Source organism: Lithobates pipiens, unplaced genomic scaffold (genome assembly GCF_037356315.1).
Source record: "Lithobates pipiens isolate NorthernLeopardFrog02 unplaced genomic scaffold, aLitPip1_a1.2 Scaffold_16, whole genome shotgun sequence".
Lineage (NCBI taxonomy): Eukaryota > Metazoa > Chordata > Amphibia > Anura > Ranidae > Lithobates > Lithobates pipiens.
Genome location: NW_027507748.1, coordinates 264,495,669 through 264,517,000, shown reverse-complemented (window position 1 = coordinate 264,517,000; position 21,332 = coordinate 264,495,669). Strand labels below are relative to the sequence as shown.

Genomic DNA, 21,332 nt, shown 5'->3' with positions numbered 1-21,332 from the left:
CTCACTGGATATTTTCTTTTTTTTTTTTTTCGGACCATTCTCTGTAAACATTAGAAATGGTTGTGTATGAAAATCCCAGTAGATCAGCAATTTTTGAAATACTCAGACTAGCCCGTCTGAATGCAACATGGTTGCTTGTGCCAAAGTCACTTGAATCCCCTTTATTCGCCATTCTGATGCTCCGTTTGATCTTCAGCAAGTTGTCTTCACCACATTTAGATTCCTAAATGCATTGAGATGCTGTCATGTTATTGGCTGTTTAGCAATTTGTGTTACTAAGCAATTAAACAGGTGTACCTAATAAAGTGGCTGGTGGGTGAAAGTCTGAAGGGAACCTTAAAGGAGAAGTCCAGCCTGAGCTCATTCGGCTGGGCTTCTCCTATCCCATTTTCAGCAGTCTGAAGTCCGCTCTCTGCTGACGTCACATAGATCAGTCCAGGCACCTTGTCATCCTGACCCTGGATGGAGAGCTGCTTTCTGACAGAGCCAAGAGAACCAAGTCATCGGCTGTGTTTGATGGCTCGGTTCTCAGTGCAGAGACACCCGGGGACAGATGCAGCATCGGACCGATGCTGCATCCACCTAGGTAAGTATAATGGGGGGGGGGGGGGAACCCCAAACCCATACTTCTCCTTTAAGTAAAGCTGATGCCTGTCTAACCTGCAAGCACTGATGCTTTTACCTATTGTTGAAGGGTTCTGAACTCCTCTGTTTTCTTTAGGACTTTCAGACAAGGACAGTATTTAAAGAAGAAAACCAAGAATCCAGCAATACTGGGAATGGAACCCAAGAGGAAACTTTTTTGGGAAAGAGAATACGCAGACAAGATGAAGACCAGTTCTTCATGAATAAAAGTGTGGAGATCCCACTACTGGTATTCGTCCATTCCATTGTTCATGCTACTTCAATATATCTTTGTTTTTTTACTGCCTTACTACTAAACAGGACCTCGTAGCTTTTACAATGTTCTTTAGATATACACATGAAATCGGCTGCATGGAACTAAACTTTAAAAACCCTAAAGTTTGTATTGTTCATATTTTGTATTTATAGATGGATTAGGGCCCTAACTCTTACTGATGCACTTTTGCCGCACTGGAACGCACCTTTCCAGTGGGACAAAAGCAAATTAAAAATTACTTGCCTTTTTAAAGCCTATGAGATTTTTCACTGTGTTGCGCTTGCACTGCGGTTTATAAAGTTCTGCATGCCAATGCTCCCTCCTGTCCTGCTCCACCGCCTCCTCCAGTGGTAGCATCGCACCTGAGCTAAAGAATGCTGACCATGGGTAAGGCATTATCACTGGTTAAGAACACTGTCTGGTTCTGGCACCTTAAGAAGCAACCATCTATTTACAGCTCATGGGCAGTGTGAAAGGGCCCTTAGCATTATTAATAGAAGGGTGTTTTCACCATAGCAGAACAAATTAGTGAGTTACCACATCCCTAGATACATAGAAAAAATGGAATACCCCCTAGGTGGGACTTTAAATTGGCAAATACACTAAAGGTATATCAAATAAAATATTTATTGAAAGATGAGATAAATAAAACTCTTAGACAATTGACAGAAAACTATATACAAAATACATAATATCTTGGAGTAGAATATTGGTACATATAGTTACATAGTAGGCGAGGTTGAAAAAAGACACAAATCCTTCAAGTCCAATCTATGTGTGTGATTTTATGTCAGCATTACATTGTATAGCCCTGTATATTGTGGTCGTTCAGGCGCTTATCTAATAGTTTTCTTTTAAATTATCGATGCTCCCCGCTGAAACCACTGCCTGTGGAAGAGAATTCCACATCCTTACCGCTCTTGCAGTAAAGAACCCCCTACGCAGTTTAAGGTTAAACCGCTTTTCTTCTCATTTTAGTAAATGGCAGCATGTCTTATTAAATTCGTTTTCGCAGAAAAGTTTTATCCCTATTGTATGGTCACCAGTATGGTATTTAAACATTGAAATAATCATATTCTCTCTCAAGCGTCTCTTCTCCAGAGAGAACAAGTTCAGTGCTTGTAACCTTTTCTCATAACTAAGGTCCTCCAATCCCTTTATTAGTTTTGTTGCCCTTCTCTGGACTCTCTCCAGTTCCAGCACATCCTTCCTGAGGACTGGGGCCCAGAACTGCACAGCATACTCCAGGTGCAGCTGGGAGTCTTGTAGAGCAGGAGAATTATTGTTTTATCTCTCGAGTTTATCCCCTTTTTAATGCATGCCAATATTCTATTTTATTTGCTTGTAGCAGCTTGCAGCGTTGCATGCCATTGCCGAGCCTGTCATCTACTAGGACCCCCAGTTCCTTTTCAATCTTAGATGCCCCCAGAGGTTCTCCCCCCCCCCCCCCCCCCAGTGAGTGGATTCCATTCATATTTCTGCTACCCAAATGTATCATTTTAAATTTTTTTACATTAAACCTCATTTGCCATGTAGTTGCCCATCCCACTATTTTTTTCAGATCTTCTTGCAAGGTTTCTACATCCTGCCAATAATTTATTACCCTGCTTAGCTTAGCAACACCTGCAAATACAGAGATTGAGCTGTTTATCCCATCCTCCAGGTCGTTTATGAATAAATTAAATTGGATTGGTCCCAGGACAGAACCCTGGGGGACCCTACTTTCCACCGCGGACCATTCTGAGTACTCCCCATTTATCACTACCCTCTGAACTCGCCCCTGTAGCCAATTTTCAATCCATGTACTCACCCTATGGTACATGCCAACAGACCTGTCTGATAATTGCTCTCCAATGTCGGAGAAAACTCTTCGGTACTCCATCAATCACATATGATGATTAATAAAACACACATAGACCATTGACAAAAAACATAATATCTTGCCGTAGACTATTAGTACTATTATTTTTATTATTATTATTATTAGTACTATTAGTATCAGAGAAAACTCTTCAGACATTGGAGAGCAATTATCAGACATATGTACCAATATTCTACTGCAAGATATTATGTATTTTGTATATTGTTTTTTGTCAATTGCCTGTGTGTTTTATTAATCATCATATGTGATGGATGATTTTTTTTTTTTCTCTTATCTTTCAATAAATATTTATTTTATATACCTTTTAGTGTTGCCAATTTAAAGTCCCACCTAGGGGGTATTTTATGTTTTTCTTAGGCTTACTAACCACTTAAGCCTCGGACCGTTTGGCTGGCCAAAGACCAGAGCACTTTTTGCGATTGGGCACTGTGTCGCTTTAACTGACAATTGTGCAGTCATCCGACATGGCTCCCAAACAAAATTACTAAATTGACGTGGGATGTGGGTGGGCAGGCTTAAGTCCCACTGTGTAAGTCAATGAAGCGCAGCTTCATAGACACACAGTTCGGGAGCACGTGGACGTTTGTCCCCATAGCAAGTGTCTGGCTATAAAGTTAGCCCCCCCCCTTTTATTTTTTTTTATTTTTTTAGATTGTTAAAGATAATGTTACACCGAGTAAATTGATACCCAATATGTTACGCTTCAAAATTAGAATTATTGCTCTCGCTCTACCGATCGCGACAATACCTCACATGTGTGGTTTGAACACAGCTTTCATATACGGAAGCTAATCATGTATGCGTTGGCTTCTGCGAGCGAGCTCGGCGGCACAGGCACATTTAAATCTTTTTAGTTTTTTTTTATTATTTAGTGTCACTTTTATTCCCTTGTAATAGAAAAAAGCATGACAGGACCTCCTAAATATGAGATCTGGGGTCAAAAAGACCTCAGATCTCATATTTACACTAAAATGCCCAAAAAAATAAAAATAAATGTCATTTGAAAAAATTACAATTTTTTTTTCCGTTTTAAGAGGTATGGGCGGAAGTGACGTTTTGACATCGCTTCCACCCTACAGTGTCATGGAGACAGGTGGGGGCCATCTTCCCCCTTATTCGTCTCCATGCACAGCTAGGGAACGGCTCTGGTAAGCGACGGAGGGCACTGGAGCGCAGCTCCATCTCCCGCCACCAATAAAAGTGATCTTGTGGCGAATCCGCCGCTGAGACCACTTTTATCTGAAAAAGAATCGCAGACTCTTGAAGAGGATACCGGGGTTATGGTAGCTAGCTGAGGGGTTAACCACTTAACGACTGCCTCACGCTGATGTACATCGGCAGAATGGCATGGCTGGGCACAAGCTCGTACCTGTACGTTGCTTTTTAAGTGCCCAGCCGTGGTCCTGTGCACCGTGACTGTGGCCGCGGGACCAGCGGACCCGATCGCCACTGGTGTCCCGCGATCGGGTCACAGAGCTGAACAAGGAGAAGTCTGTGTAAACAAACCTCTCCCTGTGCTTCCCTGTGTGGCTGTCACCGATCGTCTCTTCTCTTTTATATGGAAGGACGTGACGTGACGTCACATGCCAGGCCATGCCCCCTTACAATAAAAAAAACACATAACGTCATACATAACACTACACTGCCCCCTAGTGGTTAACTCCTTCACTGCCAGTGTCATTTACACAGTAATCAGTGCATTTAAATAGCATGATTGCTGTATAAATGACAGTGGTTCCAAAAATGTCCGAGGTGTCCGCCATAATGTCGCAGTCACAATAAAAATCGCTGATCGCCGCCATCACTAGTAAAAAAAAAGAAAATATTAACAAAAATGCTATAAAACTATCCCCTATTTTGTAAACGCTATAACTTTTGCGCAAACCAATCAATCACTAATTGCAATATTTATAAATTTTTTTAACCAAAAATATATAGAAGTTTATCGGCCTAAACTGAGGAAATTTTTTTAAATATTTTTTGGGAATATTTATTATAGCAAAAAGTTAAAAAATATTGTATTTTTTTCAAAATTGTCGCTCTATTTTTGTTTATAGCACAACTTTTTAGGAAAAATTACTTGACCATATTCTCCCCCTTTTCCAAATCAAAACCTATATCCTAAATTCATATTTTTTTTCTGGGAAAGGATGCAAAATGTAGGATTGATTAGAAAGGCTGTTTGGTACAAAAATAAGGAAACATAAATAAAGCGATTTTGCTCTATATGGCTATGAAGAGTTTAATGCTTGTGTTTTAATATAACTGCCTGCCCAAAGTAAAACTTAGAATAGAAAAGAAAATCAGTTTATGTATGACAATGAAAGGAGAACAGTTTGATATGTTTGCATTATCTTTTCTACTTTTAGGATGGTTGGGCAGATATGCCCTCAAACTCTATAGAGGCGGCTGGCACCAGTACAAAGAGACATTTAGAACCAGTTGTGAACTATGGACTCTCTCATACTGCACAGGAACTACGGAAAGCATTTATTTTGGCGAAGAAAGAAGAGATCGAGTTGGTGAGTTTCTTTTCATCAGTTCAGGGTTTTTTTTTTGCAATACAGCACTGCGGCTCTTCAACTGACAATTGCGCGGCCATGCAAAGTTGTACACAAATAAAATTTTAGGTCTATGTTTTTATGTTTATTTATGATTTTCTCCCCCCCCCCCCCCTGCTATAAACAAAAAAGGGCGTAAATTAGAAAAAAAAACTAACAAAGTACTTTTTGGCTGACTACTTTGAGACTGATGATCTAGGATCACTTTATTGTATGCTTCCTGTAGAGCTTCCAGGGCAAAACTTCTGAAGATTTACCTACTAGAGTAGTCCTGTTTATTCAGTTGAAGGAAAAAAAGCCATCCTAGTGGTTGCCATCTAGTAGAAATATCTATATGATGGTTGTTGCTGTTATGGACAACAGACTGTCAATATATCCAAGTAAATATAGATTTTTAAACACAAAAGGATATAAAACAAAGCATTGAGCATTCAGAATATGAAAAATTACAAACCAGGAAAAGTCCCAGGAAGCCTGTATTGTTCAAATAATGGCCAATGTAGTGCAGAGCAAAGCACTATACGCGGGACTTAGGGTTAAGGAAAGTGTCCCCTTTTGTGTAATGGCTTATTGCTCTTTGGTCCATTCTGTACCAGGTCCCGGTGGGACAGATCTCTTCTCTTCCTGAACAAGGAGATTCTATTTGACCTTTGACAGGATTTTTTCAGGACACCACTCAGTGGTTAACCACTTAAGGTCCGCCGCATGCCAATGTACGTCATCAGAATGGCATGTACAGGCACAAGCACGTACATGTACGTGCTGGCCTTCCAGCGGGTGGGGGGTCCGATCGGACCCCCTCCCACTGGATGCGGCGGTCCGTTTAGCTTCAGGAGCAATCCGGGATGAGGGGATGGCCGTTGGTTTCTGGCCATCCCCTCTCGATCGCTCCTGGCGAATGAGAAGCTTCCCCCGCTGTGTATAGTAAACACAGGCAGGGAGGAAGTGATGTCATTCTCCTCGGGGCGGTCTTTTTGACCGGACTACGAGGAGAAGAGTGAAAGTAAGTGTGCACCAACACTACACTAACATGTAGGCACACAAACCCCTATTGTTTTAGGTTCACCGCCCGGTTTTTATAGCGCTAGGTACCCCCATATACTACCCAATAATGATTTTAACTCCCAGATTGCCCCTAGTTAATCCTTTCACCAGCGATCACCGTATAAGTGCCACTGGTGACGCTGGTTAGCCAGTTAGTTATTTCGGTTCCTCGTCAGGTTTTTATATAGCGCCAGGGACCCCCATTCACTACCTAGTAAAGATTTTAACCCCCTGATTGCCCCTAGTTAACCCTTTCACCAGTGATCACCGTATAAGTGTTACGGGTGACTCTGGTTAGTTTGCTTTTTATAGCATCAAGGCACCCACCATTTATTACCCAATAAAGGTTTAACCCCCTGATCACCCGGCGGGTGATATCAATTAGGTTTTAGGGTCAGGGTCTGCGTTACCCCAGGCAGCGCTAGGTTAGTGCCAGTACCGCTAACACCCACGCGCAAAGCATAAACCTCCCGTAGTGGTATAGAATCTGAACAGATCAATATCTGATCTGATCAGATCTATACTAGCGTCCCCAGCAGTTTAGGGTTCCAAAAAAAAACGCATTTTTAGCGGGATCAGCCCAGATACCTGCTGGCACTTGCGTTTTGCCCCTCCGCCCAGCCCACCCAAGTGCAGTATTGATCGATCACTGTCACTTACAAAACACTAAACGCATAACTGCAGCATTCGCAGAGTCAGGCCTGATCCCTGCGATCGCTAACAGTTTTTTTTGTAGCGTTTTATATTTAAATCCGGAAGGCACTGCTTGGTTTTCGGGGTCCCATACATGGCTAGACTTCCAAAAAGTCCCCCACATGTGGTATCCCCGTACTCGGGAGAAGCAGCAGAATTTATTTTGGGGTGTAATTTCACTTATGCCCTTAGCATGTGTGAGCAATATATCATTTAGTGACAACTTTGTGCAAAAAAAAAAAAAAAAAAATTGTAATATTCCTGCAACTTGTGGCAAAATATAAAATATTTCATGGACTCAACATGCCTCTCAGTAAATAGCTTGGGGTGTCTACTTTCCAAAATGGGGTCATTTGGGGGGGTTTTGTGCAATTTTGGCATTTTATGGCCTTCGAAACTGTGATAGGTAGTGAGGAGTGAAATCAAAAATTTGCACCCTTAGAAATCCTGAAGGCAATGATTGGTTTTCGGGGTGCCGTACCCGGTTAGACTCCCAAAAAGTCCCACATATGTGGTATCCCCCGTACTCAGGAGAAGCAGCAGAATATATTTTGGGGTGCAATTCCACATATAACTATGGTATGTGTGAGCAATATATCATTTAGTGACAACTTTTTGTAAACTTTTTTTTTTTTTTTTGTGTCATTATTCAATCACTTGGGACAAAAAAAAATATTCAATGGGCTCAACATGCCCCTCAGCAATTTCCTTGGGGTGTCTGCTTTCCAAAATATGGTCATTTGGGGGGGGGGGTTGTACTTTTGTACTGCCCTGCCATTTTAGCACCTCAAGAAATGAGATAGGCAGTCATAAATTAAAAGCTGTGTAAATTCCAGAAAATGTACTCTAGTTTTTAGACGCTATAACTTTTGCGCAAACCAATAAATATACGCTTGACATTTTTTTAACTAAAGACATGTGGCTGAATAAATTTTGCCCTAAATGTATGACTAAAATTGAGTTTATTCGATTTTTCTTATAACAAAAAGTAGAAAATATCTTTTTTTTCTCTCGAAATTTTTGGTCTTTTTCCATTTATATCGCAAAAAGTAAAAATCGCAGAGGCAATCAAATACCATCAAAAGAAAGCTCTATTTGTGAGAAGAAAAGGACGCAAATTTTGTTTGGATACAACATTGCATGACTGCGCAATTACCAGTTAAAGCAGTGCAGTGCGAAATTGTAAAAAGACCTCTGGTCCTTAGGCTGTTAATTGGCCTGGGGCTGAAGTGGTTAATGATCAAATCTGTCAAGGCTCCTACACAGTTTGCAGCCCCCTTCTGGAGATCAGAGTGATCTCCAGGGGTACTGCTGCTGTAAATGCAGGACTTTTGTTAATAGTCGTTCATTTCCATTGGGAAAAAGGAATAATGATGAATGATATACAGACAAGGTATAAATGCAGTTGGTCTACTGCAATTCTGTAATGTACCCAGCTATAGGATCCTGCAATTCAACTTTTCACAGTGTGAACAATGTCTAATGATGCATGCAATTCATCATCCATCCAGTCTCTTCTAAGATACAACATGTGACCTGTGTGGCTTTAAACCTCATTTGGAGTCCCAAATCTCTCCATCAGTCATGTGTCCCATGTAATGGCTGTACAACTCAAGTTATGAGAAGTAGGAGGTTTTCAAAGAAAAATAGTGTACAGCATGATCTTGTGTCTACTAAGTTTTTTTTTTTTTCTTAACCACTAGCTGCCCAAGCCATTTCTGACACTTCTTTCATACATGAAAAAAACAGCTTTTATTTTTACTAGGTAATTACTTAGAAACCCCAAATATCTTTTGAAAGAAAAGGCCTGGGAGAAAAAAAATGTTGGTAGCTGTAATTTTTTTTATGTGAAACGATATTTGCACATTGGTTATGCAAATGTTTTGGAAAAAATACACTTTAATGAAGTATAGTGTATACAAACACAATATAATACAAATTTTTGTAAAATTTATAAGAAGATGTTATGAGTCGTAGAGTAAATGCAATATTATTTATATATATATACCGTATATACTCGAGTATAAGCCGAGATTTTCAGCCTCTTTTTTGAGGCTGAAAGTGCCCCCCTCGGCTTATACTCGAGTCATCGCTGTCTGCCCGCTCGATCAGCGTGTCGAGCAGACAGACAGCGGCCATTCTATAATTCAAAAGCCGCGCCTCCGGCTCCGCCTTCGCCTGTGATAGGCGGAACACTGAATTTCCCAGCAGCCTGTGTTCCGCCTATCACGGACATCGTATCATCCTCGTACTACGGACGAGGATGATATGATGTCCGTGATAGGCGGAACACAGGCTGCTGGGAAATTCAGTGTTCCGCCTATCACAGGCGAAGGCGGCGGCGCAGCTTTTGAATTTTACAATGGCCGCCGAGGCGCCGACGAAGAGGGCACGGGACGGAGGCAAGGCAAGGCACGGCACGGGACGGGACGGGACGGAGGCAAGGCACGGCACGGGACGGAGGCAAGGAGGCAAGGCACGGGACGGAGGCTCGGGACAAAGGCTTGGGACACAGGTAGGCTGGACACACACACACACACACACACACACACACACACAGGGATGTATGGATGGAGACACACACACACAGGGATGGATGGATGGATGGATGGAGACACACACACACAGGGATGGATGGATGGATGGACACACACACACACACAGGGATGGATGGACGGACACACAGGGATGGACGGACACACAGGGATGGACGGACACACACACAGGGATGGACAGGCATGTCTCACCCTCGGCTTATACACGAGTCAATAAGTTTGCCAGTTTTTTTGGGGGTAAATTGGGGGCCTCGGCTTATATTCGGGTCGGCCTATACTCGAGTATATACGGTATATATATATATATATATATATATATATATATATATATATATAATATACTCACAGCCATTGTATAGAAATCTGACTTTGACTTGAATGATGTGAACTTATCTAAAGTGCATTAATTATTATTGTAATTATTAGCCACCAATACTAGGGTAGGTAGGTATACATGCAGTATCCTGATCAGTTTTGACAGATCCTCCCAGCTACATTAGTGATACACGGGCCATCCTTTTCCTAGTCTAAAGTACTGTGTCCCAATGTCTGTTTCATAATCTGAGCGTTTACCTCTGGAGTACACTGAAAAATGGCATTGCACCGATAGTATCAGGGCTGACACTAAGCATTTGCATGAGTACATGTACAAGCTTCAATACTAAAAACAATACCTTCAGACTAGGTTCACATGGTGCTGGCCATTTGCAGTGCGATTTCAAAGCCCGGTTCAGGTGCAAATCCAGTGCGAATTGTAGTGTATGAAATTAGAAATTGCGCCTGAACCAGACTGAAATCGCACAGGGCTCTTTTTCAAATTGCACTGCGGCTTAGCTGTATATATGTGAACAGGCCATGAAAACTCACTGAAAAGCACATGAAAACTGATGTCTGTCAGTGAAATCTGTGTGGTTTTCCCATTCATGCATGTATTGTGTGAACAAGCCCTAAAAAAAAAAAAAAAAAGTCCCATGACAATAAAAATGGGAACCGATAATTGGTATTCGTATTGGGCTGCATTCACACCTGAGCGTTTCGAAGTCACGCGTTTTTACTGTGGTTTTTACCACGATTTTGTTCAGTTCACCAATTTAAAAGGCAGAAAAACACCTGTAATTTGCCCCAAAGAAGCTCATGTTCTTTTTTGAGCTTTAGGGCGTTTTTCAGGTGTTTTGCTTTCAGGTGACAAAATGCTCAGATGTGAACAGGTGCCATTGAAATGAATGGGATTTTGCTTGTTGGGCGTTTTTCGAGCGCTTTGATTTGAAAACGCTCAGGTGTGAATGCAGCTTTAAAGCTACACTCCAGCTTTTTATATATTTTGCGTAGTTGAAACAAAAAAGGGGAAGGAAAAAATGGACTATACCGGTACCTGAACAAGATATACAAACAAAATTTAATACATTTCTAATTTTATTGATACAAAATACGAACCATATACATATAAAAAATCATATGCAATTATATACATATATAAAAATTCCAAAAACACGAGCTATAGGGGAACAGCATCACCACCCTCAGCGCTTAGTCATAGCGCACATGCATATGTTTCATACAGAGATATACTGCAGGGCCGCTGATAGGGCAGTACAACCAGCCCTGTTGTACCGGGCCTGGCCAGCAGGGGGGGCCCGAGCAGCTTTTAACTTCTAGCTAAAAAAAAAAAGCTCAATAACTATATTAACCCACATTCACTTGATTGTTAAGGTATATAAGCAATATATATTCATTTCATGGGCCCCATCAGGTTACCAGAGGGGCCCAGGAGGTGAAAGCAGAAGAGGGACTTTTTTTCCATTTTCGGGTGCAGGGATACAATTCTGTGCAGCATGCTGCTCTCAGTATACCTTCACAAACTAAAGTACTTCCTTCTCACTGTATGCCTCTCCGGCGGATGGATATTACTGTTAGATGGCTCCCTTCAGTCAGTAAGTGCTGCAGCTTGAGGGACTTATCACTGAGTTCTGAGACAGACAGAACAGCAGGAGTAATCTGTACAACGGCAGTGGTCCACAGGCAAGCATTCCCCTGCACATACACACACACTGATAGGTCACACTATTGTAGAATGTGCAGTCCCCAGACTCTGTGTGCTCATGGTCATTATCATTATGATGATCTGGGCACAGCAGGTGCTGTATGGCTCTGTCAGTGTAACATGGCTGTTGGGTGCTGACTTTCCTGATATTTGGCTGGACTGTGTGTTACAGACTATATCTCAGCACAGCCATAACAAAGTCAGCACCACACAGTCATGTTACACTGACAGAGCCATACATCACCTGCTGTGCTCTGATCATCATAATGATAATGAGCACATAGTGAGATGCTACTTTTATACATGTGATGGGGGAAGGGACAGTAAAAACACACAGCCAAGCTGCATTTTTTACCACCCTCAAACCACTCCCCTTTCATAACCTTTCACCCAAGCTTTGCAATTAGGTCCTTTTTCATGCAGACCTGATTGAAAGCTCCATGTAGGTTTACAGGTATGAACTGACTTGTGTGCATTTATATCCACCTTCCTCCGTGTCCATTCAGGTGGGAAAAAAAAATTGGAAAAGAATATCCTTTCCTATTTTTCCAGACCTAAATGTGACAGATCAGAGGTAGCCTGATGTAAATGGACACAAGTCGGTGTTGTATGAAGGAACAAACTGAATGGGCACAGATGTCAAAACACTGACATCTCTCCCATCCAGATGCAGTTATGATTGGTGGGGCGCTGTAAATGTTACATGTTCCAGCTCCTGGCTCCAGACACCCCCCACCCTGACAGTGTGGAGGCAGGGGCGGGATGAGGGGCGGGGATTGTGGGCAGAGCCATGGTGGGTTGTGGGCGGGGTCAAGGGGGCCCCGTCAAGTAGGCTGTATGGGGCCTCATGATTTCTAACAGCGGCCCTGATATACTGTATATACATATTTGTAATTTACAACACTTGTAATTTAGAAAAATCTGTGTGAAACAATTTGTGTGCGTGGCTGCCATTAATTGTCAGATAACTGCCCCCATTTAAAGATAAAACGCCAATTATAAACTAAATCCATACATACAACATACAGTTTATACAGCACATCCGGTGACCTCACAGGTTCGTAAGGGACATGGTTAGTTTGGGCCAGCTTGGCCCAAAACTAACTATGCAAAATATATGATAAAAGCTAAGGGGTTACCTCATCCTAAATGGCATAAACAAAAAAGGGAAGGAAAAAACGGACTATACCAGTACCTGAACAAGATATACAAACAAAATTTAATACATTTCTAATTTTATTGATACAAAATACGAACCATATACATATAAAAATTTATTTAAAAATAAGAACACGTTCTAGTATACTTTAGTAGTCAAGATCATAGACACCGGTTGACGCCTTTCGCCAATAGCTTTCTCAGAACCAGATAAGTATGACCACAGAGCCTAAGAGGGTCAAAAAATGGGACCTTCAATTTGCATTATTTGACAAAAAGGAACAAGGTAAAAAGATTTATTAACTCTATACAGTTTTATCCTTTTAGCTTTAGTGAGAATTTGACAGGGATTTTTTTTTTGCTGTGTTTGTGACCTAAAAAAAATAGCAACTTCTTTTTATTCTACTGGTTTTATGCTCTTAGAACATGTATAGTTTCCGGGGTCTTTCACAAACTGAAAGCTGGATATGGAAAATAACCTCTACACTTTTAGAGTCATCTGCTTATCCACAGTTTTTTGTACCTTTTTTGATAAAAGGCACAATGTAAAATTTTACAAATATTTATTAACTCAATACATTTTTTTTTTCTTTTTTAGTGGAAATTTAGCCAAAAGTTTTGTTGTGTTTGTATGTGCTAATAATTATCTTAGTGTACTTATAGCAAACACATTGTTGTGATAAAAATTTGCACAACTATTGCTGGTCCTAAAAAGAAAAAGCAGTAGCACCTTTTTATTCTACTGGTCCTATACTTTCAGGAAATGTATAGTTTGCAGAGGGAGAAGGGGGTCTTTTAACCACTTAAGCCCCTTATTTTTTGCGCTATAAACAAAAAAAATAATAGCGACCATTAACATTTATACAGCGATCAGTGCAATTAAAATGCATTGATTACTGTGTAAATGTGACTGGCAATGAAGGGATTAACCGCTCAGTGGCACTGTAGGGGTTACGTGTGTCCTAGGGAGTGATTCTAACTGAGGGGGGGAGAGGTTGTGTGTGACACAACACTGATCACCGCTCCCGATTACAGGGAGCTGTGATCAGTGACAGTGTCACTAGGCAGAATGGGGAAGTGCTCGTTTACATTAGCATTTCCCCGTTCTTTCCCTCCGTGAGATGATCACGGATATCCCTGTGGACATAGAGTCCCTGGGACCCGCCATCACACTCACGATGCTCCCGGCGGACACCCGCATGCCATCTCTTAAAGGGCAACCTACAGGTACGTGATTCTGCCTGTACGTCCCCTTCTGCCACAGTATATCTGCGTGAAGCGGTCAGAAAGAGGTTAAAATGTTACTAAACCTTAAAGCGTTTTCACCTTTAATGCATTAAGTTAGAAAAAATGTTTTCAATTTCCCTGTGCCCCTCCCCTGTGGAAAAAGTAAGAGAGGGGAGAATAGATCGGTGCTGTGCATGGCTGCATCTATTCTCCCCTTACTCCCTCTTCACACAGCATTCAAGAAGCAGCAGGAGTCATTGGCTCTTGCTGCTGTCAGGCCTGCCCACCCACTTCCTCTTCACTGCATTTGACTAAGTCCCACTGTGTAAGTCAATGGAGCGCTTGGAGAGTTTGTGGGACCCGCGGTCAAGCTCACGAAGCCCCCGGTGCGCGCGTGCCTGCAACCCGCCTCTTAAAGGGCAACGTACAGGTACATGATTCTGCCTGTATGTGCCCTTCTGCTGCAGTATATCGTGTGAGGTGGTCGGGAAGCGGTTGAAAACTCTGAAAGCTGTAAGGGAAAAATTTATTTTTAAAAAACTATGGAAAAATTGCATAAAAGGTCTAGCCACCTGAGTGTAATACTAGATTACAAGACCTGGCAAACGACTTTGGATAATATGTCCTATTTAGCACAGTTATTATAAATCAAGAGAGAACTTGGATAGAGTTGGGGCAGCAGGATTTTTCTGGTACCATCAAAGGACATTACAAGGTTTTTTTTTTTGTTTTGTTTTTAAACAATACATTTTATTTGTATACACATACAGTATATAAAAAGACAGCCCATCAGGACAACAAAATACAGGTAAACAATTCCCTAATAGCATGTCCTACATCTCGATCAAGGGAACCACCTCCTACCTGTTGAGTTGCTTCAGGGGGATTTTGGTGTAGGCCATCAGGCTCTCAACATGTTTTGTGATTACCCACTTCTTCAGGAGAATATATACTAAAATACAAATGGAAAATGTAATATAATATATATAATCATAGCAGATGAATGTCATACAGTTCTTTTAACCACTTAACAACCGGGCCATAGCCGAATGATGGCTACAGGGCGGTTGCTTAACTCGGGGAGGGCGTACAGTGATGTCCTCCCAGAATCCCGCTCTTGCGCGGCCCCCTGGGGCACGCACCCAAAAACATCTGGACCTGGCGGATCACGGTAAACGGCCACTCATCGCAGCCGTTTACCACGCGATTGCTCCGTCAAATGACGTAGCGGTCACTTGTAAACAAACCGGTGTCATGTCATGATACCCGTTCATCCCTCCCCTCTCTGTACCAATCGGTACAGTGTGAGAGGGGAGAGATTGGTGGCAGCAGCGCTGTGGGCTAGACCTGTACCCAGCAATACCCTGCCAATACTCTGCGATACCCAGCAATACTGTGCCAATACTCTGCAATACCCTGCCATGATTAACTAAATTTTATGACGAAACATGTCGGGAGCGTGGCTACAGAGCGATCATTGAGGTAGACACGGAACGCTGACCAACATACACAGAGTGGCTACTGACGGGGGCTGGGACGAGGAGTGGTGAGCCTTACAGCTGCCATCTCGTAAACCCTGGGTCTGCTGTGGCCATCCATTATCCAGCTACTTTGGTCTTGGAGTGCTGTGCAATTTGTTTATGGGGGTGCCTTTGATATTCCACATTTTATGACATTAAAGTGTGTGAAGGTTTTACACTATTGGAGGCTGTGTTTTTTTTCATTTACATGTGGAGTGTGTAAAGAGGATTAATTGGGAGCTGTGCATTTGCCTCTGGCTGACACCGGAAGATCTGTCACTCTTCATGCCTGTGAAGGGAGGATTTAGGCGTCTGTAGGCGTGGAATGAACAGCTGTGTGTGAAGAGGATTGGTCGGGGGCTGTTTGTTTGCCTCTAACTGGCGCCTGGGGATCTGTCACTCTTCCTGCCTGTGAAGGGATGGTTTAAGCATCTATAGCCGAGGACGGCAGTGTGAGGCATAATCAGCCGGTGAGTGTGTGCCCCTAAGGGGATTGAAGTCAGGGCGTTGTGGTGGAGTGGTGTTTCTGGAAGTCTTTATGAATTATATTGATTCACTGGTCACTATCTAATGAACGTTGTACTCTGTGTTTTAAAACTGGACACTTTATTTACTTTTTCATATAATCTATTGCAACTATTCACTTCACAGGGTGTTGCTATTATAGTTTAAATTGCTAACAATCAATGTTGTTTGTTATGTGTATACTTTATTGGGTACGTTTGAGTTGAGGTTGGATATTATTCGCATATTCACTGAGTATTTAGCTGCGCTCATTCTACACTGCTTGGGTAATGGCAGGGTATTGTGCAAAAATCCTACCAACAATATTCTGCCATACCCTGCAATACCCAGCCATACTCGGCCATGCTCAACCATGCTCAGCGATACCCGGCCGTACCCAGCCATGCTCGGCCGTACCCAGCCATGCTCGGCCGTACCCAGCCATGCTCGGCCGTACCCAGCCATGCTCGGCCATATCCAGCCATGCTCGGCCATACTCTGCCTCTGTATGTGGCTAGGCTGTGGAAGTCTCACACATGTGGTATCGCTGTACTCAGGAGGAGTAGGAGAATCTATTTTGGGGTGTAATTTTCGGTATGTACATTCTATGTGTTAGAAATATTGTATAAATGGACAACTTTGTGTTAAAAAAAAATGTTTTAACCACTTCCCGCCCGCCAGCCATCATATGACATCCTTGAATTTGTGCGGGGATATCTGAATGATGCCTGCAGCTACAGGTATCATTCAGATATCAGCTTTTTCAGCCGGTGATTCCCTAAACCAGAAGAATGATCGTAGCGGCTGTTCCGCTGCTTGATCGTTCTTACGGGAGGCGAGAGGGAACATCACCCCCCCACTGCCCTCTGGTGCGTCTACCTACTCACTACTACGATCGAAGCCAGGATTGCTTTTTTTCACTTTTTTTATTTCAGGCTTGCCAGCCTAGAGTTGAGATGCGGGGTCTTATTGACCCTATATCTCACTGTTAAGAAGACCTGTCATGCCATATTCCTATTACAAGGGATGTTTGCATTCCTTGTAAAAGGAATAAATGTGATCAAAAAAAATATTTTTGGGAAAAAAGTGTCAAACCAAAATAAATGAACAATAAAAAAAAAATACTTTTTTAAAGCGCCCCTGTCCCAGTGTGCTCGCATGCAGAAGCACGCGCATAAGTAATTCCTGCCCACATATGTGAGGTATCTGTCATGGTTATGCAATAGAGTTCGTCTGCTTACCTGTCTCCGTGTGTTCATTTCTAGAGACCAGCCGGCCTTCACCTGACTGCTTTTATAATCCATCCTCTGGCATGGCTCCACCCTAGCTCCTATCAGAGAACCCTATATTTACCTGTGCACTGCAAGCCCATCCTGCTGATCAACCTTTGTGTGTTAGCTTCCTGTTACCTGCCGTGTGCTCTTCTACTGTTTTCCGTTACCGACTTTGGCGTGTCTTTGACTATCCCTGTTTGCCTGTGATCCTGACCTTTTGGCGTGTCCCCGACTATTCTTGTCTGCTTGTGGCCCCGACCTTGGCTTTGTCCCTCACCATCCCTAGCCTCCTGTTGCCTACTGTGGGTGTGAGCTGGGGGTCGCGACCTGGAGCCAGTTGCAGCCAAATCCATCCTCAACACTCGAGGCTCTGGTGAACACCTGCTGGCTCTTAGACTCCGCGCCCCAGGGAATCTTACGCTCTAACCCCGGTGGGATCCATCTTGGTGTTCTGGCGGCCCTGTCTCCCTATCACCTTGACCCCCTGTCCGCAGCAGTCAGCCGTAGGGTCCACAACCTTGCGGTGCACTCCTAATCCTTATGGTGTGCATCTGTCACCTGGGCTCAAGGTGACCTGACAGTATCGCTGCGAACGTTCAAGCAAGAGAAATATTAACCCTAGACTCTAACTCAAAACATTAAACCAGTAAAAAAATTTAAAGCGTCGTCTTTGGGGATTTTTAAGTAGCGAAGTTTGGCGCCATTCCATGAGTGTGTGCAATTTTGAAGTGTGGCATGTTGGCTATCTATTTACTCGGCTTAACTTTATCTTTCACATTATGCAAAACATTGGGCTAACTTTACACGTTTGGAAAATTGCTGCGCAAATACTGAGCGAGATAGTTACGACCGCTATTTTATTCTCTAGGGTCTTTGCTAAAAAAAACAACAACAAAAAAAAAACCTATATAATGTTTTGGGTTCTATGAAATTTTCTAGCAGAGAAATTATGATTTTTACATGTAGGAGAGAAATGTCATATTGGTCTGGGTGCTCCAGAACGCCTAAAGGTGCTCCCTGCATGTTGGACCTCTGTATGTGGCCGGGCTGTGTAAAAGTCTCACACATGTGGTATCGCCATACTCGGGAGTAACAGCAGAATGTGTTTTGGGGTGTAATTTGTGGTATGCATATGCTGTGTGTGAGAAATAACCTGCTAATATGATAATTTTGTGAAAAGAAAAAAAATCTTGACATTGCAAAGAATTGTGGGAAAAAATTACAATTTAAAAAAACTCACCATGCCTCTTACTAAATACCTTGGAATGTCTTCTTTCCAAAAAGGGGTCATTTGGGGGGTATTTGTACTTTTCTGGCATGTTGGGGTCTCAAGAAATGAGATAGGCCGCCAGTACTTCAGGTGTGATCAATTTGCAGATATTGGCACCATAGCTTGTGGACTCTATAACTTTCACAAAGACCAACTAATATACACCAATTTGTACTTTTTTTTTACCAAAGATATGTAGTAGTAGTATAAATTTTGGTCAAAATTTATGAAGAAAAATTACTAATTTGCTAAATTTTATAACGGAAATGAAGAACATTTCTTTTTTTTTTTTTACAGAGTTTTCTGTCTTTTTTTTCTTTTTATAGCGCAAACAATAAAAAGCCCAGCGGTGGTTAAATACCACCAAAAGTACTATTTGTGTGAAAGAAAAGGACAAAAATTGCATATGGGTACAGTGTTGCATGACTGAGTAATTGTCATTCAAAATGTGAGAGCACCGAAAGCTGAAAATTGGTCTGGTTAGGAAGGAGGTTTAAGTGCCCAGTGGTTAAACAAGTTAAAGATTATAGTAATGTGGAGGACACTCACCCCAAAATATGGGACTGGCCAGCAAACAGCCACAGAAGGGCATCTAGGAAGAGGACCCCCGGTGAGCATGGGAGCAAGTAAACCAGAGCCGCTGGGATTTCTCTGTATATATTATACAGACGTGTGTGTATAATATGTATAATATATATTATATATATAGTATCCGTTTATGAAGGGTGCCTTTTATGTATAAAGGCAGGGTAATGATTACTGTATGTCCCTGCCATCTTGAAGCTTTACTAGTCACTTGCTGGCTGTACAGGCTTTGGGGTGAGTCTTTTGCCTTTTGTATCCATTTGTATGTTCAAATCCCCTGTGTTTTTTTATGCATGGGGGTTTTTTAGTACCCTTATGATTTTAAAGATATTTTTCCTATACCATCTTCTTGCATATCCCTAGGGTACACTACATTATTTAACAACTTTATCTGTATACTGCAACATACTTTATAAGCTACACATCTTGGAAAAGAACCATTTTAAACTATTGAAGCCCAGCACTGCTTTACTTATGCCATAATTTCTAGAACGAAGACCAACTTTACTTACTTACGCTAACACTATCGTGCTGGTATGTAAACCTCTATCCTTATGACAACTACGAGTACATGTACAAGCTTCAATACTAAAAGCAATACCTTCAGACTAGGTTCACATAGGTGCTGGCCGTTTGCAGTGCGATTTCAAAGCCTGGTTCAGGTGCGAACACTATTGTGCTGGTATGTAAACCTCTATTCTTATGGCAACTGCCCTGCCTTTTATACTCTACGTAAAATGTACCCTTCGTAAATGGATACTATATATACTTGCGTATGTCTGTATAATATACAGTATATATAGAGAAATCCCACCAGCTCTGGCTTCCTGCTCCCATGCTTACGAGGGGGGTTCCTCCTTTCTTCATGGCCTTCTGTGGTTGTTTGCCAGCTAGGCCCATATTTTGGGGTGAGTTTCCCCTCGTTACTATGTTCTTTAACATGTTTAAGCAGTTATTTCCTATCTATTATACATGTCAAAATTGACTACGATTTGTTTGGCCATCCCCATATGCAATATTGGGTTGGAATGGGCTCACATGGGCAATATCCCTGTAAGCAACTTTAGAATGTAAATGAGAATATATAAAAGTGCATAACTATTTTTTTGTTTTTGTTTCCTTTTTAGGCATTTTCCCAAGATTGCAGGACATTTGCATATGTTGCTAGCACCTTACTAAAAAAAGACCCATCTCTTGAGGTTGCTGTGTCAAATGCCTTACGGTCTACTCTGCAGGACATTGCTGGACGTTGTGTGCAAGAACTGAGCAAATTTATAGACCATTATGACAATATCCCTGTCGACATTTCAGAAAGACTGCAGAATTCTGATATATGAGGACTGATACTGACAGTTTGTAATTATAGGGATAAGCAAGATTCATTCTTCTTTTCTTTTTTTTATCATCTTGGACTTGTTTCTAGCACATCTAGAATTTTTTTTATAGAAACTGCACCCAAGTGCCCAAGATTGCCGCAGTCAAGGCATGTCTGAGTTGTATTCTTGATTGTGTTATTCTGGTTTGAAAAACTCCCATTTTTCCCAAACAGTATTATATATGGGGAGATAAATAAAACCATAGACCAAAAAAAAAAAAAAAACTGCTTTATTTATATGTTACACGAAGGGTCCAAGGCTGTATTTACCATACTCAAAACCAGAAAATCGATATTCTAGCACACCATACAGTGATTTGCACCTGTATGTGTGCTGTCTTTGTGTGTACACATTACATGAAATGAGAGCCACTAAGCAGGAAATGTGTCTCTCTTAATCGCAAATCCTTCTCATTTGGCTGGTTTTGTCGTTTATACTCCAAAAAAACACTAAGGGCCGGTTCACACGGCGAGGCGACACGGCTCGCCTCGCCTCGCTCCCGCAAGTCGCCCCCGTTCTGTACAATGGAACCGTTCTGAGAGGAGCGACTCGAGTCGCTCCGACTCAGAAAAAAGGTTCCTGTACTACTTCTGGGCGACTTCGGGGGCGACTTGCATTGACTTCTATACAGAAGTCCTCTGCAAGTCGCCGCTGAGGTCCCGGCGAGGCAAGTCGGAGACGCCTCGCCGCGCCTCACTGTGTGAACCGGCCCTAATCCTCTCCATGTGTGTTATATACATT

At 42.1% G+C, this 21,332-nt stretch overlaps 1 protein-coding gene across 6 annotated transcripts in view; it reads left to right on the top strand.

Annotated features, from left to right (window-relative positions):
• Positions 1 to 20,827, top strand: part of LOC143982543 (uncharacterized) — a 147,755-nt gene extending 126,928 nt beyond the window's left edge. For 5 of the 6 annotated variants that reach the window (XM_077481378.1, XM_077481377.1, XM_077481379.1 and 2 more), the window contains 3 exons: positions 722 to 874; positions 5,153 to 5,305; positions 20,343 to 20,825. In XM_077481378.1, the coding sequence (XP_077337504.1) occupies positions 722 to 874; positions 5,153 to 5,305; positions 20,343 to 20,552 (516 nt within the window). In that variant the 3' untranslated portion in view covers positions 20,553 to 20,825. Of the gene's footprint in view, positions 1 to 721; positions 875 to 5,152; positions 5,306 to 20,342 lie in introns of all 6 variants that reach the window. The other variant, XM_077481380.1, reaches the window with a different exon arrangement.
• The last annotated feature ends 505 nt before the right edge of the window (positions 20,828 to 21,332 follow it).